Consider the following 20,645-nt stretch of genomic DNA (forward strand, 5'->3'; position numbering starts at 1 on the left):
GCTATAGAGTTAGCCATTATCGTCAGCTAACTCTCCTGGCTCCCCACCGCACCCCTGCACCTACCATCCCTTTCGTGTGCCCTAGAAGCTCTCCAAGGGGGAGAAAGAGCTGCCGTCTGAAGGGCATGGATTGTGATCCCAGCTCTGGCACTTAATGAGGTGGGTGCTCTCACATCTCTGAATGTGTTTCCTCAAGCCTAAGACGGTAAGATAGGACCCACCTTTCACAGTTGCTACCAGGACCCAATGATGGGCCCTTGACTCACATTAGATAGCAACCACCCTCTAAGTTACCATCGGGCCTGATAAACCCTGACTCTGGCTTCCTCAGCACATACGCTTCTCCCCACTTCAACCCCAACCTCTGAGGCTTCTTGTGTTGTAATTGTTCCCACATGCTATCAATGCTTAGGGGACTAGGAAAAGATTAAGTTAATTGCTCCAACATGCATCATTCTGCTTGAGGATTCAAAGAAGAAAAAAACTAATTTAGGTAGGCTTTCTTGCTCCTTTTATGTCATTTTCATTTTTCGAGGGTAGTGTAATTTAACCTACAGACATTATGCTAAAAATAACCTTAAAAATAATTTTACTTGTCTTTTGCCACAATCTGTGATATCACAGTAGAAATATTTAAGCTAAGTGGCAATCATATTTAGTTTAAAAAAATCAGTTAAAAAAACCCTTGATGCAGTCACCTTAATTTCGAGAAAACAAACTCTTAGATTTTCTTTATAATACTGAGATTTTTTTTAATCATATTTTCAGAGTTTGAGATTGCTAGTCCGAGTTAATTTCAAACACAAATGTCAGCTCAGTTTCTGTGAAGTACATTTATGGAACCACGTGAATATATAAGATGCAGAAGTCTACTTTCACCTTTATTCTCAATTAATCCGACGAGAGTTAATTTACATACCATGTCTGTGAATAGGCAATATGGCTATTTCCCAGAAGTTTCCTGGTACTTATAAACTTGACTTCAAGAACTCAGTATTGTTTTCCCTGTCTTGACATTTAATTGCCAGAAAGTACGATTCCCACATTTTCCACTAGGAGTCAGCCAGGGACCATCACTGAAGGCAAGGACTGGGAGGAGGTAGGGAGGAATACATACACTAACCAATTCCCAACAGCTCTGTTCATATCATTAAGAAATAGTCTTGAGGAAAGAAGTGAAAAGTTCAACTTGGTAATAACCCCGCTGAAACAACACACAAAATTATTATAACATTATAGTGGATAAAGTATATTAAATAAGTGTGCTTTCATTGCTCCCTGGGAACAACGTGGTTAAGACGCTCTTTGGAGCCAGACTGACCTGGCTTTGAATCCGGACTCAGTGAGGTACTAACTATATAAACTCGGGCAATGTAATTTACATCTCTGAGCCTCTGTTTTCATTTCTCTAGAATGGAGAGAATAAGACCTATCTCATAAGGTGCTTTGCGGGGGGGTGAAATAAGAATCGAAGGTACTTAGCACAGGGTACGTGTGCTCGAGAAGTTGTAGCTGAAAAAAATACTGCTTAGATTCTAAAAGGATCAAGAACTTGGGCAAAAAAGTACATAAAGGGAAAATTGCCTGGAACACACACCCCTCGTGTGGGAGAACGAGGGCAGTACGCAAGCTAGTCTTGTTTTGTAATGGCCTATATCTGCCTTTCAGAATCCCTTGGCAGTTCTGATTTTCCTAGTAGACAGGTAAACAATAGGTGAGGCATATCAAAGACACTTCGCCATTGCCCAGAAGGGCATTCCAAGGCACAGGGCCAGCAACCTAATGACTAACCAGGAAGAAGACGCAGTTCTCTCTGCATGAGCTGCCCTACATCTTGGAACACCTCGATGAAATGAGACTCATGCTTAAGTCAAAGAACACACCTACGCCCATTCATTTCCTGGGTTCAAAGTCACTGCTGACAGCCTGAGAACGGGCTTCAGTGCTTTTCAAAAAATATACAAAGAGCAAAGTAGACTCCTTTCTCGGAAATCTCCGTTTCCTTATTTTCCACCCAGTTCTGCTCTCATGATCATCATTCCATTTTTCTGCTCCACTTCACTCCTCCCCGCCCCAGCATGGACCATTTTACCATCCATTCTCCACCCTCACCTTAGTTCACTTTATCTCTGATGACCTTTTGCTCCACTCCAAAACAGCAACACAGAATTCTGGCCTCATGGCCGCCCCCAGAGCCTTATCATCCCCCAGAACCGCCCTAGCTCTAAGGCAGGGCGCCAGAAGTCCCTTCTTCAAGTACAGAACTCTACATTCCCACCTTCCCAGCTCTCCACCTGTAACTCCTGATGAACCAGTTCTCCGACTTTTCAAGACCAGCAATCCTTCAACCCAGGCCTCTATTCCCAGGTGGGTGCACTTGCCACTCAGCCTGGAAATCATGCTCGATCGTTGCCATTACGTGCTGACTGGCACCCTCCCTTCTCTTGCCCTGTTAACCGTACTCCTCATACTCCAACAAACCCCCAACTCGGAGAACCCACGCGCACCACGCTTCCTCAACCCGCGTTTCCAAGTTGCTGGGCAGACTTGCAAATGACCTCCTCACACTGATCCACGGTGGCCAGCTTCAGTCGGGTCTCAGATGCTTTCCACAAATTCTTGTAGTCATCCCTCCTGACGCTCTGGTCCAATTTTTAGTAAGTGTTCTGAACTTGTCCACATTCCCTCAGGTACCCAATGCCACCTCTGCTTCACTCACTCGGCAGATGACATCATCAAACCAAACCCTCCATCTTTGGGGAAATCAAACCCTTTATCTTCCCTCAAGTCCACCTCAAAGTTACTCTATCTTCTCTCATCTCTCTTCTCTCCCAGCTCAGAGAAGATGTTTCTGGCCCTTTCCACAATGAACTGTACACTATGGTGCTTTTGATCCTGTCCTGCCACCTGCCCAGGGGCACATTCAAATGAGCATCTCTCCTCTTAACTTTACTATCTCCTTCCCCTCAGCCTGTTTATGTCCATGGCATCCTTCATCTACACAAAGCATCTTGCTTTGATCTTGTCTCCCCTCTAACTACCACCTTTTGTCTTTTCTGAACTTTGTTAAAAAAAAAAAAGCCTACGCCCAGTCTGTTCCTTCTCACTTCCCCCTTTCTCTTCAACCCACTGCGATCTCCCTCTTATCTCTTAGTTGCCAAAGCGAATATCTGCTATTCTGTTCGAATCTGCCTTGGGCTCTCAGCATTCAAGACTCTTGCTCCACTCCCTCTCTTCGAGACTCTTTCCTTCCTTACCACACCTTCCTCCTCTAGCTTTCTTACCACCTCACTGGCCACTTTCCTTTGATTGTTCTCCAAATCCCACCCCCTTGCAGACCACTTAGATGTTGGGATTCCCAAGGTTCTTCTTTCCTTTACACATTTTTGTGGGCCACCCTATCAAATCTCAGGGCTTCAATGACTATGTAGAGAGGGCCTCCAGACCCTCGGCTGCCTAGACCTGAATTTCTACCTGCAGCTGACCTGCCCCAGCACGAGCCACACTGAGAACTCCTCCCTCTCGCTCCCAACCAACCGGTTCCTCTCCTTTGCAGCCTCCCTGGGAACTCACACCACCATCCTCTTGGCCCAACGCCCGACGCATCCTTGACTCCGATTTCTCCCTCTCCTCATGCACCCAGTGCACAAATCCTCTTCCCTTTGCCTCCGTGATGGGTTTGGCTTCTGCGCCCCCTCTGATGCTGTGGCTGCCTGGCAGGGCCCCTCATCTCTTTCTAGACTATTGTGGTGGCTTGCCAAATCTCTTCCTGCCTCCAATCTTGCTCCTCCCACTCACATGTCTTATTTGACCTTAAAGTTACACGCTTGGAACACAGGGCTCACTGTGTCACCCCCTTACTCCAACACCTTCAGTAGTTTCCCACCGCCAACACAATCCAGACTCATCAGTGTGTGCGTTCAAAGCCCTTCACAGGTCGACTGCCTTCCACTTCTCCAGCCTCACCTCTTACTCCATCTCCTGAGGACTCAGCCCTTCTGTCTTGGCACCATCTGTGTGTTGTGAATACAATGCAGCCCTTCACATCTCTGTATTTTCGTTTATGCTGTTCCCTCAGCTTGGTTTTCCTTTTCCTTTCCTCCCACTTAATAAAGATACTCCTCATCCTTCAAGACTGAGGTAAAAGGCATTGTCCTTCTCCCCACTTGACTGTAAGTGAACACTGTAACCTTCCACAACACTTGGCTTAGACTTCTATTAATTCATTGTTTTTAAGCAAACGTTCATTGTTATATGGCTGGCTCCCTTTTCTACAAATTCCTGCACACCTGAGTCAGGATCTTGTTTCCCGAGCATTCCCACGAAACCTCAGCTAGTTTTATTCACTGTAGGTGCCTGGTGCGCTTTTGAATAATTCTCAAAACTCTATTCTCAACTAGCTTTCAAGACATTTTCTTACAGTCTTCTCTTTTTCCTTCTTTCAAACCCCAAAACTCTCCACAGCCTCTCCCTACATGTGAATCTTTTCAGTATAAACGACTGGTTTAGTTGATCCCTTAAGCAGCCTCTCTCTCAGTTTTCTTTATTTTGAAGTGGAACATTTATTCCCATCAGGCGGCCCTCCCAGGACCTGAATTCCTTTACGTTTTACTGTCTGTTGACCTCCCTGTCTTACCTTAGCCGGAATCTTTGCCGCATGATTCTCCAGGATCAGTCTTTTCAGGTGCAGAACCCACAGGCGTTTGTCTTGTTGGGACTTAGCCTGCCAGGAGGAGAGTTGGACAGTCAGACAACTCACGCCTCCACCACTCCCAAGATTCAGATGCTCCTACAACCCTCTGACAAGATGGAAAATACACCATGTGGCCAGAAAGTTCTAGAAAGGACACCTGGCACAGGGCGCTCACCATTCCCCAGAGTGAGCCTGGCAGGGTGGCGAGGGCGCTGCTGTTACCTGAACTGTGTGCTGCAGCTTGGGGTTCTTATAGTGGAAGACGCTGAAGCTGAGCGGCTCCTTGGGTATCACCTCCACAAGCATGAGGTTGCCACACTGAGCGGGAGAGTAGAGAGAGGGTGAGGCCCACTTGGAAGAGAACGCAACAGGCAACTGCAGTCCTTGCCCGCAACCAGTCTTCAGACTTACCAGGATGTGAGCTTTGTATGTAAACGTGTCGTCTCTCTTCTTCGTGATGAGAAGCAGCTTGTCGAAGAGGAAGAGGGTCCTCTCATTCTTGGCCCGCTGGATGCGGAAGGTTCCCTCGAGCACCAGTTCCCCGTAGCTGGTCAGGTCCGGCCCCTTCCAGTTAGTGAGCAAACTCTGTATCTCCTGAAACGGTGAACGTTCCATGTGATCAGACAGGAGGTGGGAAGGTAAGGCAGCAAGGACAGGGGGCCCAATGTTGAGCCTTGAGAATGGTGTCTCAATGTCTGTGACGGGGTCCAGTGGATCTACATGGTGTCCAATGGATATACATGGTGTGCAATGGATCTACATGGCGTCCAATGGACATACATGGTGTGCAATGGATCTACATGGTATTCAGTGGATCTACATGGTGTCCAATGGACCTACATGGTGTCCAATGGATCTACATGGTGTGCAATGATGTCTAAGGACCCAAGACATAAATCTACGTTTATGGGTGGTATCACTTAAGTGTTCATGAAAATGAGTCAAGCTGTCAGTTGACGAGTTGCCCATTACTTCTTTCCATTCTTTGATAAGCCCTCTACTATGGCTGGCAGCAGCCGTTAAGTCTTTCAAAAGCTAGCAAAAGAGGCCACTGGTATGTGACCTTCTTAGATAGGCATCCTTCCCCGACTCTCTGGACAAAAAGCTTCAGAGCTATTGACTTGGAAACCCGCTTCCAGAATGTGAAGTCCACACCCCATAAAGGTAACTCAAAACCAAAGCTTGTGGAAAATCACACAAGATACGTCTTCCTAGAAATTTCCTGATCTTAATCCCATTTATTTGGGGAAAGGAAATGCACATTTCTTTACCACGATGTTTTCCATGGAACTTGGTAAATATAAATTGATAACATGACTTTGAAGTTTCTTTGGGATTTACTGTACATCCATATCAACTTTTTTTTTAATCTTTATTTTTTGTGAGGAAGATTGGCCCTGAGCTAACATATGTGCCAATCTTCCTCTATTTTATGTGGGATGCCACCACACCATGGCTTGATGAGCAGTGCTAGGTCTGTGCCTGGGATGCGAACCTGCAAACCCCAGGCTGCTGAAGTGGAGCATGCAAACTTAACCACTCTGCCACCAGGCTGGCCTCCCACATCAACGTTTTTTAAGGAAGCTGATTTTATTATTTTGAAAAATGAAAACATTCACAAATAGCATCTAATGAAGCAGCCCACAAGGCAACCTAAAATTTCATTGGTTGAAAGTAGAAATGGGCGGAAATGGAGATAGTCTGAGTCAGAGCCTAATTTAGTAGTGTCTTCAGAATGCCAGATTCATAAGGTACGAAAAACCAGTCATGGGGCCATTTCTAAATATGCAATAGACGTTATGTCTAACATTATGTCCGCAAAAAGCTTGAATGATGAAGCATGAAACCTTTCTTACTGCTGCAAAACCAGACACAGCCTGCAAGATTAGAAGCCGTCTTCCTTTGACTTTTGATGGTCAGTTGCATACACCACACTCTGGCTGCCTAGAGATGAAACCTACAGTTTTGCTTGGGCTTATGGGCCAAATAATGTATCTTTTTTCCCTGAGTGGTGTGTAGGTGCCCTGAATAGCATGGGGTCACTCTGGGTTTTTATATCTCACTCCAGGGACAAGCAGGAGCCTAGGACTAGCCTCTGGAACCACATGACCTTTTGTTTTTAAATAGCACATCCTTTGAGGTGCCCGGGACATGATCACTGGCTTAGCATGTATCAGAAGCTCCCAGGGATTTGGGGCTCAAAAATGTTGGTGCTGGAAGGGATCTTAGCAAATCCCTGGCCTGTCTCATTTCAAAAATGAGGAATCTAAAATGAAATGGTAGTCTCGTCCCAAAGGGCGTGGTTCCAGACTTAGCTCTCCTTTCTCTGAGTGCCCTGCCCTGTTACCACACATACCCCACCTCATGACTCTGCAGGAATTGGTGCAAGAGGAACAGAGGCTTGAAAACCCTTTAAATAGTTTAGAGAAAGTCGCCTCTTGCAACAAGAGTCACTTATTTGTAATAGACAAGAAGGCCTGGGGAGATTCAAATTTTAACTGGGGTCACTGAAGGGGCTCTGAGCAAACTGTTAGCTTCAAAGTTACCATGTAACTTTCTCATAAATAGCCACCTTCAGCAATGATCTGTATTATCAGTGTCCTGATCTTTCTTCAGGGAGAACAATGATAAGACCCCCAATGAGGTGTGACACTTGTGCAGCCTTAATGTCTGATTTGGAAAATGACAGTAAATCGTGCCTCCACAGCACCGCCAGCCACTGCCATCTCGGGGGCCCACCTGTAACCGGACTGCGTGCTCATGTTTCCGCTTCATGTCATTGATGTGCCAGGCCACTCGCTGCATCGTGTCTATAGCATCAAGCACTACGTCATAGCCGTCTGTGTCCTTGTCAAGGTGATTTTCTATTTCCTTGAAAAAGACAAGAACTGGTTTTCAGATTTTTTTTCTCATATAGCCAATGAAACAAATGGCACCTCTATGATCAGTTCTTCATATTTTATTTTTGCTTATTTATTTATACACTGCCATCATTCCTTAAGATGCTGAGATAACTTATCAGAAGCATCTGCAACAAAATGGTAAAATGGGAATAAAGAGGGAGCTAGGAAAAATAGAAGTAGATTAGAATTTCATGACAAGGAGGATAAAAACAAAACACGTGCACAGGCCACTAAGTCTCACAGAGATATCATAGTTAGTATAACAGACACGAGAGTTGACAGTATAGTTAGAGATTTCTGAGCTTTCTAGTGGCCAATGTAACATAGGTCTCATTCTTACAAGATAGAAAATTGACTTGTTTTTTTTCCTCCTAGAGGAAGTAAAATGTCTCGCATAGGAGTTAATATGTAACAGACTTGAAAATATAATGGACCGTGATCTTTGAAAAACATTCCTATAGCAAGTGCATTTCAGGCAGTCAAGGCTTTAAAGTTGAAAGGAAGGTCACTGAAGACAGTCCTTCGGAGTGCTGAGAAAGATCTCACGGATCAAGTAGTCGCTGCCTGATGGTCACAGTGTGTTACATCAGCACTCGGCTTGGCACTGGAGTCCCGCAATCCCAGGGAGATGAGGAAGGGACACGATCTCTGTTCTGACTCTGTTCAGCACATAAGACACACATCCCAAGACTCCTCAAGAATCTTAGGATAGGGACTATCGATTGCCTTGTTCCTTTAACCCTTATCTTCCCAACAATGTCCACCAGAGAGCTGGGGTCAATAAATGCTTAGCAAATTGAAGCTATATCTTCTTAAAACAATAATACAGTAACCCTACATAACTATGTAAACCAGTAAGAAGATATTATAATCCATTAGATCTTTTCCATGACATTTATCATACATAATTGTCAAGCTAAAGGGTGGAGGCTGAATCTTCTGGTATAATTACAAAGATCAGTTCCATTATTTTATAGTCATACTTTACAAATCTTTATTTTTCCCAAGTACTCAAGATTTCCATCTAGCTAGAACCTGGAAAGGAATTTACATTTTCTTTCCACACTCAGACTCAGCTGTTCGAAAGGCCCTGTGGAACCATACAACTAAACTAATAACTCCTGGCTAAGTTCAAGATCAACAGCAAATTTAAAAAAAATAATGATTTCTTCTTTTAATCTGAGAGGCCATCCCGCTCATCAATAAACAGACTCAGGAGTTGAGAGCATGTTCCTGTGGGGATCTTCACGGATGGCCGCACACCTTTGAAGCGAGGTGAATGACATAGAAGGGACACTCTAAAAGCAAAAATACTTCAAAGGCAACCGGAAGTTAGTTTTCCACTAATTTAACCACTGTTCTTCCCTCTTTTCTTCATTGCCAGCTGTTATGGACTAAAGGTTTGTGTCCCCCCAAAATTCGTATGTTGAAATACGAACCCCCATTGTGTGGTGTTAGGAGGTGGGGCTTTGGGAAGCATAAGGTCGTGAGGGGGGAGCCCTCCGGAATGGGGTTAGTGCCCTTAGGAAAGGGACTCCAGAGAGCTCTCCTGGCTCTTTCCACCAGGTGAGGACACAAGGAGAACTCAGCAGCTGCAACCCAGAAGACAGCCCTCACCACAACTCAATGGTGCTGGCACCCTGATCTCGGGTCTCCAGGCTCCATGAGAAATAAGCCACCAGTCCCCAGCACTTTCTTATAGCATCTCGAGCTGACTCAGACAGCCCCTCTTAATTCAGAGGGTAAAGGCTCTTCTTCCTATCAATTAACTTTTCGTAAGGATCTTGTTACACTTGACATGCTTAAGTAACTGAGACCTTAGATTTTTCTTTTCATGGATGGCCACCTTACTGTCCAGAAGGCCAGAACTAGAGATTCTTGGGACACAGTCTTAAATGCCATGTTAGCAGAAGCCAGCAGACATCCATTCTGGGGCGGCCATTATTTATTTAAGAATGATTCGGACGCTAATTTGGCAAATTAATCCCACTAATCTAAGAGGTCACGAATATCAATTTAACAATTAAAGTAAAACCTCTGATGTGGTTTCACAGGACACAAAGATGAGTCACCCAGGCAAATAGACAAAGCTGAGAAACTTTTGGTCAAGTTACACCCTAAGAGTTGTTAAAATTTTAAATGTCTGTGAACTGAGCAAGCCTGGAAGGATTATCCAAGTTAGAAACCTGCAATCATTCAAAAAGAGATACATACAATTGCAGGCACATTGATATAGAGAGAAGAACTCTGGATTAAAACCTTTTTAAGATTTTTAATATGGTATTAAAAATAACAGCTTATTTTTATTGACTGCCTGTGAGCCACAGTGAACACGGGCAATTTACAGGATTTAAACCTAGGCAGCCTTGCCCCAGAGTTCGGCTCCTAACCACCTAACTATCTTGGAAAGGCAATCTGATCCTACTTACAGAATGAAAACTACTTTCAATAAAACTTATTTCCTTTTTTTTTTTTTCCTGAGGAAGATTGGCCCTGAGCTAATATCTGTGACCGTCTTCCTCTATTTTATATGTGAGAAACTGCCATGACGTGGCTTGATGAGTGGTGTGTTGGTTTGCCACCAGGATCCAAACTGGGGAACCCCAGGCCACCAAAGCAGAGCACGTGAACTTAATGGCTGCACCACTGGGCTGGCCCCAAACTTATTTCCATTTTTATCAATATCCTTAGAGGATAAGAAATGAGAATGTGAGAGTTACTTTGTTTCTAAAGTCTCCTGGTATTTTGTATAAATAATGGAAAATGATACAAAGATGCCCTGAAGCGACACTGAGCCCAGCTCACAGATCATTCAGCACGCTGCTCAGCAGCGTCTGCTCTCTTTTCGGCCTCTTCTCATACGAATGCCAATCTATGACAAACAGCTCTCCCTCCCAACTGCCTACTGAATCTGGGCTCGTGGAAATAAAATAAAACATTAACAATCTGGTTTTTATTAAGATGATAGCTCCCCGCCTGAACCTGTCATTGTCCAGCATCAGGTACTTCTAAGGCCTGACAGAATCAGGGCTAAAACGAGTCTTTTTACTTGGCAGTTGTCAATGGGGCTGCAGGCCTAGAATATAAATATCTCTAATTCCTCAAAGCAGATTAGTCAGTTGTAAAGTATGAGCGCAGAAAGTATTTCCATATGTCTCCAGCCTGTTCTGATTTTTTTTCGCCCCTAAACTGAATATATACACACAAAATCCCCATCCCTCGGAAAGTCCTCGAGCGCGGGCAGACGCTTACATGCAAAAGCAGATGATACTTGAGAATCCGCTGAACTGGTTTTAAGAGATAGGAGCCCAGAGGCAGGGAGTGTTTCAAAGTTTCCTGACGTTCCCGGAAGAATTTGGCCAGCATCTTGTTCCTCATGCACTCTGTGAGCACAGCCACTGATCTGCAAGAAGAAGAATATTTTTATCTACATGGGAATGCTCAATGTGGGTATTCAAGTCTTAAATGCCGGCGTAAGTGCAAATGTCCTAAAACAGGTAGGGCGGCAACAGAGCTATGGCTGGACTAGAATGCCTCTGGGCAAGTTAGAAAAAGATGCCTCTCTGGGTGGGGGAATGAGGAAAAGGCCTGTTTCAAGAGAATAGTACACAGATGTCCACATGGCTTCTAAGCAGCAAACTCCTTCTAGGAGATGCAGCCCCCTGCCAGGACCCACAGCTTGGCAAAGGGGATCTGCGTTGGATGTTAGCTTCCAGTTGTGCCCCATCTGGGTGTCTTTATGACATTACAGGCAGGTGGTCAGAGACCTTGTCTCACAGGAAACTTCCCTTCGAGAATCTTTGACCAGATCCGTCTTTCCACCTCCAAGTGGTTCTCCTCCTAAATTCAGCTTCCAAAACAGCTCGATAGCCTCGCTCCTTAAGGAATGTGCCTCACTGCAGTGTTTTTGAAAAGTGGGTCGGGTTCCTTCTCCATCCCAGCTCCCCCAAAAGTACCGAGTACGGTCCCCTAACATCCCAGGGGAAGAGCAGAGGCAATGCTCATATCTCACACACAAAGCAAGCTAGGGGGCTCATGGAGTCTCACAGGCGTAAATTAAAATCTTATGGTCTTCTAACATCGAAGGAAGCAGGTGGAAGTAATTTCAGCCCTTTCTCCCCAAGTCAGTAATATGTTTTCACGATTAATTTAGAAAACCAGAGAGAGGCAAACAGCAAAATAAGACTCCTTGGGAGAGAGCAAAATGGAGGTTTCCTAATGAAGCTGTTAGAGCCCGGCTGCTTTGAGAAATATCTGTTCAAACGGGTTTATTTCCCCCCTAAGTCAAGATTTCAAAACTATTCTCCATCATGCAGCCTAGGAACTTTTCTGAGGTTCTTTAGAGTCAGAAGCAGCTGTCCAGCAGCCCTTTCGCGTCTGAAGGCTTTTTAACAATAAGAAACCTGCACCCATCCGGAGCACACGGAAGCCCAGGTTCAGGGCCGGGGAGACATCTGAGGACAGTGACCTGGTCTGGGGCAAAGACGGAGGGCCATGCCCCTTCACAGCAGAATCGCTGGGGCGTGACTGGTATGAAGGAGGTGGCCATCTGTCAAGATGTGCCGGCGACATTTAATATCACCAGCCTGGCTCCAAAGGGGAAGACAAGTTGTCAGATGGGCTGACACACTTGGCTGAAACTCTCAGCTTCTTAAGATGGGGGAGAGGAAACCTCGGGCCTCAGAGAGCAAACAGCTGGGAGACACAGCAACAGAAGGAAATATTTTTCTATGAATTTGAAAACCATACGAGTGGGCAAGAACCAGACATGCCCGATTCACTGAGAAGGCCTTTCGAGCATCTCTCTGCTAACACATTTCTTTCCTTCTTCAAAGTCAGACATAAAAAAACCCCACATTTCCTCCAGGAAATTGTCCTTAAGTCTCCAGAGACTTATCACCTTTGTCTCATGCAGCTTTTGCTTCTATTACACATTACTGAGTTCGTACTGCATTAATTTGTATTTATTGATTTGATCTTCCCTCACACGCTATTCCACTACTGCATTTAGTTGAGTTCTGACCCTCAAAAGAATATAAACTACTAGAAGGTAAGAGATACAAGTTCCTATTTCCTGCCAATACACACCCAGCTTGGAACCATGCTTTGTGAATGACGGGCTCTTAGAAATGTCCTTGCACCAATGATTGGCCTGTCCCCTGACCCTGAAGCAGCCTAGCATATAACCATCTGCCTTTATTTTGTACTCTTTAATATTGCTAAGGCAGAAAAATCTTAAGATAAACCTCCCAAATTACAAATTCAGAAGTTATTTCTTCAAAGGACATGTTTATAATGAAATTTACGGACATAAACCCCCAAACAAGGCCCTCCAGCATCTCAGAGCCTGATAACTGGCTCCAGAACTTTGCAGGTTCTTTAGAGTTTGAATGTCTTTCCCTTTTGCTCAGGAAGAAGTTTCGTGGAAAAGATGAGGGCCAATTCTGTGCTTTTCTGAATTCGGGTGTGGTACAGTACTGGTTTCAGCTCAAGGATGATGAGATTTAGTGGGGCACCCTACAATATCCTGCTATCTTCAGCATAGAGCTGGAAACAAATACTTTTGGAGAGAACACTCCTTAAGTGAAATTGTATAAACTGTGGGCGAGTCTACAGATAAGGATATGGCAGGTTTTTAATCTGCGTGTGTTTTTTTTGTTGTTTTTGAGGAAGATTAGCCCTGAGCTAACATCTATTGCCAATCCTCCTCTTTTTTGCTGAGGAAGATTGGCCCTAAGCTAACATCCGTGCCCATCTTCCTCTATTTTACATGTGGGATACCTGTCACAGCATGGCTTGATAAGTGGTGTGTAGGTCCACACTCAGGATCCGAACCGGTGAATGCTGGGCCGCCGAAGCAGAGTGCCTGAACTTAACCACTATGCCACCAGGCTGGCCCCATAATCTGCATGTGTTTCTTTGTTTGTTTCTTTTAGGGGAATGCATGGTTGGCCATTAACCAAATAAATCACCACAGCATAATATCTTGACCAATACCTTAGAGGTGGAGACTAAAATGCACCAACGGAAAGCATTTTGCCATCAGTAAGTGTCAGCCTCTAGCTTCATCCCTTTTAATCCAGACTGGCCTTCAGGGCAGGGGGCCCATTTGTTCTTCTTTATCACAGTAGCTCTAGGGGCTCAGCCTGCTGGCTTCTCCTCTAGATGGATCCCACCGCCCACTTTATCCTTAGGGATGTGTCTCTACCAAGACTGGCGACAGACTGTCTAAATCTCCCTAATTCTCATCTTCCTGACTGGTCCCTAAGATAACAACTCCAGTCCTGTTGATCATGTGGGAAAGCAGACAGTAAAAGGCTTGGGGAGATTTACGAAGCTTCAGAAACTTTACAAGGATGTAGTAGCATGAGGTCTGAGGTTGGAGAAACCTCGACTGAAATCCCAATGGGGCCACTCCTCAGCTATGTGACCCCTGTAAGATCAATAAGCCTCCAGGGACCTCCGATATTCTATCTGTACAGTATGGATGGCGCAGGGTGGCAGTGAACTAGTGCCTGTCGAGAACTCAATAGGAGCCCAGGCACTGTGATGGACGGATGTTCTGCTTTTCTCAAATCCCTCAATATCTCTGGATTTTGGTGAAAGTTAAATTCAACATCACTTTCATTTACAACATTTAACACAGGGCTTGAGAATCAATCAGTACTCAAAAAATGTCTTTTGCAGGAAAACGAAATTCCTACAGTGTGGCCCAGGTTGGGCCTGATGCCCTTACTGAAATGGTCAATATAGTGGCCAAGGATGTTCCCTAACCATCCCTCCTGCCATCGCCCCAGGGTCAGCAAAACTGAAGCAGTGATCCAGGGACTATGAGTCCTCTTTTCTCACATAAGCTCGATCTTTCCTTTCTCTGAGCTCCATAAACTTACAGTTCATAGAACTTATATAGCAAACACGTACCATATTCTCTCCCCAGCTAGATTATATAACCTCATTAACAGTGCTTCCCATATTCTGAAAAACATGGCACACATACGAAAGGGTTAATAGTCAAGCCTTAGCGCCAAACACAACTGGTTTGCTTAATTTTCCACTGAAGGACACTTAGCAATCTTTTTGCAATGTCTTTTACAATTTCTCTCTACATTGGCTGTGCTGGCAGCCTGAAGCCTGCACGGATCAACATCTGGGTGCCGTGGATTCTGTTCTCAGCATGTTCTGCAGTTCCCCCCAGGATCCAGCACCGTGCCAGCCACATAATGACTCAGCACCACATATGTTGGACCGACCGACTTGAAACGTCTGAAAGCGAACAGGCCTCCTCCTGCACACACACAACGCGTACCTGGGGTAGTTAGTGCAGTACTGGGTGTAAATGTGGAACTCTTCACTCTGCAAGGAAACAAAAGAGATTCTGATGGACCAAAAAGCGCAGGCATCAAAGGTCGTTTAAAAACAGCAGAAAGAAACATCATTCATACCTTTGTATTTGTTTCTCTAATCCCACGGGCCTGTCTCCTGAGCCCCTGTGGCAACCATCTGTGCCTGTTCGTCTACCTTGTTTTCTGCCTAGAATCCACACGCACTTGAACTCATTTGAGTTCAGTAAACACCTACTGAGCATCTGCTGTGTTACGGGGATGGATTGGGAAGGGAAATGGGAAGAGGAGGGATCTAAAGCTTCCGCCCCCACGTGCTCACAGCTTTCTGGTGGAGTTGCACCGTGGAGAGAAATATAAGCAGAAAAGTCAAATAGCACGTGCTGAGAACACGCTGGAAGTCTGAGCAGGGCAGGAGGAAGCTGCTGGATACTTTCAAGGCCCTGCGCGTGCAGCTTTCTCTGCCCGTGGTCTTTCCCATCGTTTTCACTGCTTAGCCACTAGTCATCATTTGATGTTGAATTACACTTTATTTCTTCCAAGGAGCCTTCCTGAGCTCTTGGGCTGAGCCAACTGCTCCTACTCTGGGCTTCCACAACCCCAGTGCTTACCTCTCCTGTAGCATTTACCAAATGATAGTGACATCGTCTGTGTGTCTGTCTGTCTCCCACTCTAGTTCCCGCGGGGTAGGGGCCATACTGTGTTCATCTGGCACATAATGTTTGTTGAACTACTGAATCTCACCCCCTCTCTTACAAAGCTGACAATTATTTGAGAGCAGGATCCAAATCCACTCATCTGTCTGCATCTAGCAGGGCAGCGATGCCTCAAATGACTAACCAATGTGGGGTTCTTGCCTCTTGCTATGATCATCTTTCAAGTTTCCTAGCATCTTTCGATACCTCGGCATATTATCAAATATTGGTCTTAGTCTTCCAGATGTCTAGTCACATGATCAAATATTGGGAAATGTTAAATTAATACTTCTTGCTCTTAAAGGATAATTTTTTAAAAAAGTACAACCATGACTTCCATGCAAATATAGCATGAAGGCTGTCAAAGATTTTATTTAACTTATTAATTAATCAGGAAAGCAGTAAGGTATTACCATTGGATCAAAGGAGAAAAAAAAGTATCACATTCAGATAGGTCGATGAAGAAGACTGAAATGAATTTACAATTAGATACAAACCTGGCTTTATCTACAGGGATGAGTGGGTAAAGAAATCAGTTGTCCCTCTATGGGGCAGTATTCACTTGCATGTTTGTGGCCAAGAATCATTTACATTTCTAGCAGTTATCTACAATTTAGAGAGTTGTAAAATAGCTCAGAGACAATGAAAAGTGCAGAAATCCCACTGAATCATATAATTTAGAAGGGTAAATTGGAAAGTACTTAAGTTTTCTATTGGAGGCATTCAGTAATCTGTTTGGTCGATTTCAAAGTCTTCTGCAATTTTTCCCTACACTGCCAAGGCAAAGAGGTATATGTAAGTGGGAAGCCGAGGTGGCAGAAGTTAGGTTCTTAACTTTTAATCATAAAACTATTGGTAAGAATAATTAATTCAAGGCCAATGAACTACTAGCTGTTGCACACTCTAAAATGGAATTCCATTATGAAAAAAGAGCCATAGTCTACTTTCGTGGCATTTCACATTCTGCTCTGACTTTAACTTTTTAAACCACTTCATGTTGGATTCACATGTGACTCCAGGACAGCACTTTTGTTTTGTTTTGTTTTGTAACTTTAATGTTCATTAATTTTTTTCTGATTTGAAAGGAATTTCTACTTAGAATCCTTTCTCTGAAACTCAGCTAGGATTAATTCGTTTTTGTTATAGAAAGTTTCAAGCAAATATAAAAGTAGAGAGGATGGTATAATGAATTGCCAAGTATCCATCACCTGACCTCCATAATCATTAACTCGTTATCTGTATCCACCTGCCTCCCTATCTCTCTGAAACAAATTCAAGACATCATTTCACTTGTAAAGATTTTAGTATACGTCACTAACGTAAGGACTCTTAAAGAGAAGCATCACCACAATGCAATTATCATATTTAAATAATTCCATAATATGGAGATTCAGTCACTATTCATATTTCCCATTTTCTTAATTTTTTCTTTTTTTTTAATAGTTAGCTTGATTTGTAATCCAAATAATATCTACACATAGCAACTGGTTGATATCACTTAAGACTCTTCTAATCTAAAAATTCTCCTTCTGTCCTTTTTCTCTTGCAATTTAGTTGAAGAAGCCAGGTGGTTTGTCCTGGTTTCCCATAGTCTCAATTTTGCTGATTACATCCCCATGGCTTCCTTTAACAGGTTCCCCGGCCCCCTGCACTCTTTGTGGTTTAGCAGAGGCTTAACAAACTTAGGTTCCCTAATGTGGCATGAATACATCATAGGTTATATAATATTTCCATCAGGAAGCAAATGATGTCTTCTCGTCTCTCTCTTGTGATATTAACAACCATTGGTAATTTTACCTAACCCTATTAATCCATTAGGGGTACCAAAATGGTGATATTTCTAATTCAACTATTCCTTCTTCATTTATTAGCCAGACTCTTTCCAGAAAAGGAACTTCCTTATATTAACTATCTCTTTCCCTGCAGTTTGTGGTTTGTGTGGGAAAGGCAGGATAAATGCTTCATTCTTTGTCTTAATTTTCAAAAAAATGCGTTTCTTCTCTAGTATCCCGCAAAGGCCACCAGTTTGGGTTTGTAGTGTCACTGTGAATTCATTAACATAAATATCTAATGAGTTTCAGTTGTTTTCAGTTAATTATCTTTACTGACGCTCAAATGATCCCATCTTTGGCCAGCAGGAGCCTCTTGAGTATTTATGACCTGACCTACAGCCTCCGGGTAGCTTCCTTGTTTTCTGGTGCGACAAGTTGTTCCAGACTATCTTGTACATTTCCTGCGCACAGCCCTTCTTCACGGAGCACTGATTCCTTCTGGTCAGAAGCAGTAGTTAGCAATGTTCTCGCTATTAGGTTAATCATTATTTCTAGGCCTTTTCAACAGACTGAGTTAGGAATAGGTGTTTTTTAAAGATGAAATACATCCTTAGTTCAAACTTGCAGTTCGGATTCAGGACTACAACATTCTTAATTAGCCTCATTGTTACTCTATATCTTCTTTCTCCGAGCAATTCCAGCTCTCAATGACACTCACATAAATACCCATTTGCTTTATCCCACAATACACTCAATAATTTCAGAATAACAATATCAACGATACCATGTATGCTATCATTCTTGAAAACAGTTAAGGACGTATTTGCTGTATTTTGTCCACAGTATATTTTTAAATTAGATTGGAAGGTCCTCTGTGTGGTTATACCACAAACTGGACACTCAAACAGGCTCTTGGTTTCATTTTGATTTTAATTTTTGGAGACTGCTTTTGTAAACTTTAATTTTGTTTTATAATTATGTAAAATTTGTACATGGTTTCAAAGTCAACTCTACTAGGAAATGCATATTCAAAGAAGTCTAGCTTCTATTCCTTTCCATTCTAGTATATTCCCTCCCTTCTTCTATCAGTAACCAATTTTTAATCTCACAGTCTGTCCTTTTTGTTTAAACACTCACATTTAAATATAGGCATCTCTTCCCCTATTCCTCAACACAAACAAGCTATGCCCGTGATTCTCAAACTGACTGTGCATCAGAATCACCTCGAGGACTTGGTAAAACACAGATTACTGGGTGGCACCCAGAGTTTCTGATTTAGTAAATCTAGGGTGGGGCCCGAGAACCGGCATTCTAACAAGTTCCCAGATGATGTTGAAGTTGCTGGTCCAGGGACCACATTTTGAGAACCACAGTGTTATACACACTCGTATCCACCCACCCCCGCCAAGTAGTGCACAGATATTCTTTATTTGCTTCCACTGCTTCATAGTACTCCATTATGTGCATATACCATGGTTTATTCAACCAGCTTCCTGTTTATAGACATTTGTGCTGTTTCTATGCATTGTATATTTCCATACATATATTTCCATACATATGCACATATATAAAATATATTTCTATTTATTGTATATATCTATAAATTATAACAATAATTACTGCAAAGAATAGCATCACACTTACTGAATTTTTGTCACTGTATCTTTGGAATAGATTTCTGGAAGTAGGACTGCTGGCTTAAAGGGTGGATTCAGACACAGTTTTGCTAGATCTAGCAAAATTCCCCTCCACAGGGCCTGTGCCATTTTGCTTTCCCACAATTAAGGGAGTGCCTGATCCCCCGTGGCCTTGCCAACTTAGCATGCTGCCAAAGTTTCAAGCACAGTCCTTTAAGAAAATCTAAATTAGTTGCCAACGTCTAAAAGTTAGAAAATAAAAATATCTCGATTTCTAGATTCTTCCTGAAAAAGTATAAGATCCAGTGGCCCCGGGCCTAGAGTTTCACGTGATGCTTATGTCCCCACGACGTAAGTACCTCAATGGCTCTAGCCTCCACCTGGGCCCGTTCATGCCTGTGTTCACCTGGTTACTCCTGAAGGCACTGGGTGTCCAGCCCTGGCTCCATGGATAAGAAAGGCAAATGGTTTGCCCAAGGTCTTCTAGCAAATTGATGTCGGCCTGGAGCCTTTCTCTGGGTTTGTCACGTGCTCTCAAAGTTTCTTACTTATTTTTCCTGCCTCCTGCTACACTCAACCTGGGACTGAGTAACATCAGGCTGACTTTCCTGAGATTTAGGGACCTTTAGGATCATTTCGAATACCAAACTTAAAAACAATGGCCTCAATGAAAAAAATGTCTAAATTACGTCATATATGTTACCTACCTGCACCTGTGCCTCATAAAGCCTCAAGATTTCTGCACTAATGAATTAAGGTGCATTTTGTGACATCATGGCTCAATTATTAAATTAAAGGATTTTGATTTAAATCAGCTATATCCTCTTAATATAGAATCAAATGCACATTTGATCTTAGATTTATAAACTCTGTGGACAATTCAAAGACGGTTTTACACAAAAACCAATAGCCCCAGTTACTTAATCCTTAAAGACCTATTACTTATTATATATGCTGCCCCAAATCTTTTTCACAAGTATTTAGGGATAAAGAAGGCAATGATAAATAGATTATACAAAAGTAGATATTTTCTTCTAGTTATTCAACTCTTTCAAACTGTAATTAGAGATGATGTCTAAATGAGATATTTAATTATGATGGAACCAAAAGATAAGATAGTCAGGGCTGGCAAGTGAGCACACAGGGCACTCAAATATTGATTGAATGAATAACCAGAGTAAAGAAATCTGTATGATTTGAGGGTTTCTTCTGCTATAGGGTCCATCTCTCTCTCTCTCTCTTTTTCACACACACACACACACACACACACACACACACTTTGATTTCTGGGATCACTGGAGACTATGAGAAAGGCTTAATATGTAAATAGCGCATGGGTAAGGTAAGATGGACTCGAATTTACTCCAGTTATAAGAATATCTGATTTCAGTCCTTTCTTGAGGATAATCTCAATAAGTGGGTGCGGGGTGCATGTGTGCGTGTGGGCGCACACGTGCATGCCTGGGCACTGAAGGAAGAGAGGTGCCAATGGGAACGGGGGCCATGCATGGAGGGAGAGGAGGAGGTTAAAGGGAGGTTAGGTCTCTGAAGACAAACTTTGTCTGCCTCCTAAATAGGGCAGCCCGGCTGACAGTCACGACAAGG

General features: G+C 43.4%; 1 protein-coding gene across 5 annotated transcripts in view; it reads right to left on the bottom strand.

Annotated features, from left to right (window-relative positions):
• PLEKHG1 (pleckstrin homology and RhoGEF domain containing G1) overlaps nucleotides 1-20,645 on the bottom strand; it is a 223,515-nt gene that overhangs the window by 23,434 nt on the left and 179,436 nt on the right. For all 5 annotated transcript variants that reach the window (XM_044760907.2, XM_044760909.2, XM_070490870.1 and 2 more), the window contains 6 exons: nucleotides 14,903-14,949; nucleotides 10,849-10,999; nucleotides 7,433-7,564; nucleotides 5,105-5,287; nucleotides 4,916-5,011; nucleotides 4,637-4,723 (listed from right to left, as the gene is read on the bottom strand). In XM_044760907.2, coding sequence (XP_044616842.2) covers nucleotides 4,637-4,723; nucleotides 4,916-5,011; nucleotides 5,105-5,287; nucleotides 7,433-7,564; nucleotides 10,849-10,999; nucleotides 14,903-14,949 — 696 coding nt within the window. The remainder of the gene's footprint in view (nucleotides 1-4,636; nucleotides 4,724-4,915; nucleotides 5,012-5,104; nucleotides 5,288-7,432; nucleotides 7,565-10,848; nucleotides 11,000-14,902; nucleotides 14,950-20,645) is intronic.

The sequence above is a fragment of the Equus asinus genome, chromosome 1 (assembly GCF_041296235.1).
Source record: "Equus asinus isolate D_3611 breed Donkey chromosome 1, EquAss-T2T_v2, whole genome shotgun sequence".
In the NCBI taxonomy this organism is placed as follows: domain Eukaryota; kingdom Metazoa; phylum Chordata; class Mammalia; order Perissodactyla; family Equidae; genus Equus; species Equus asinus.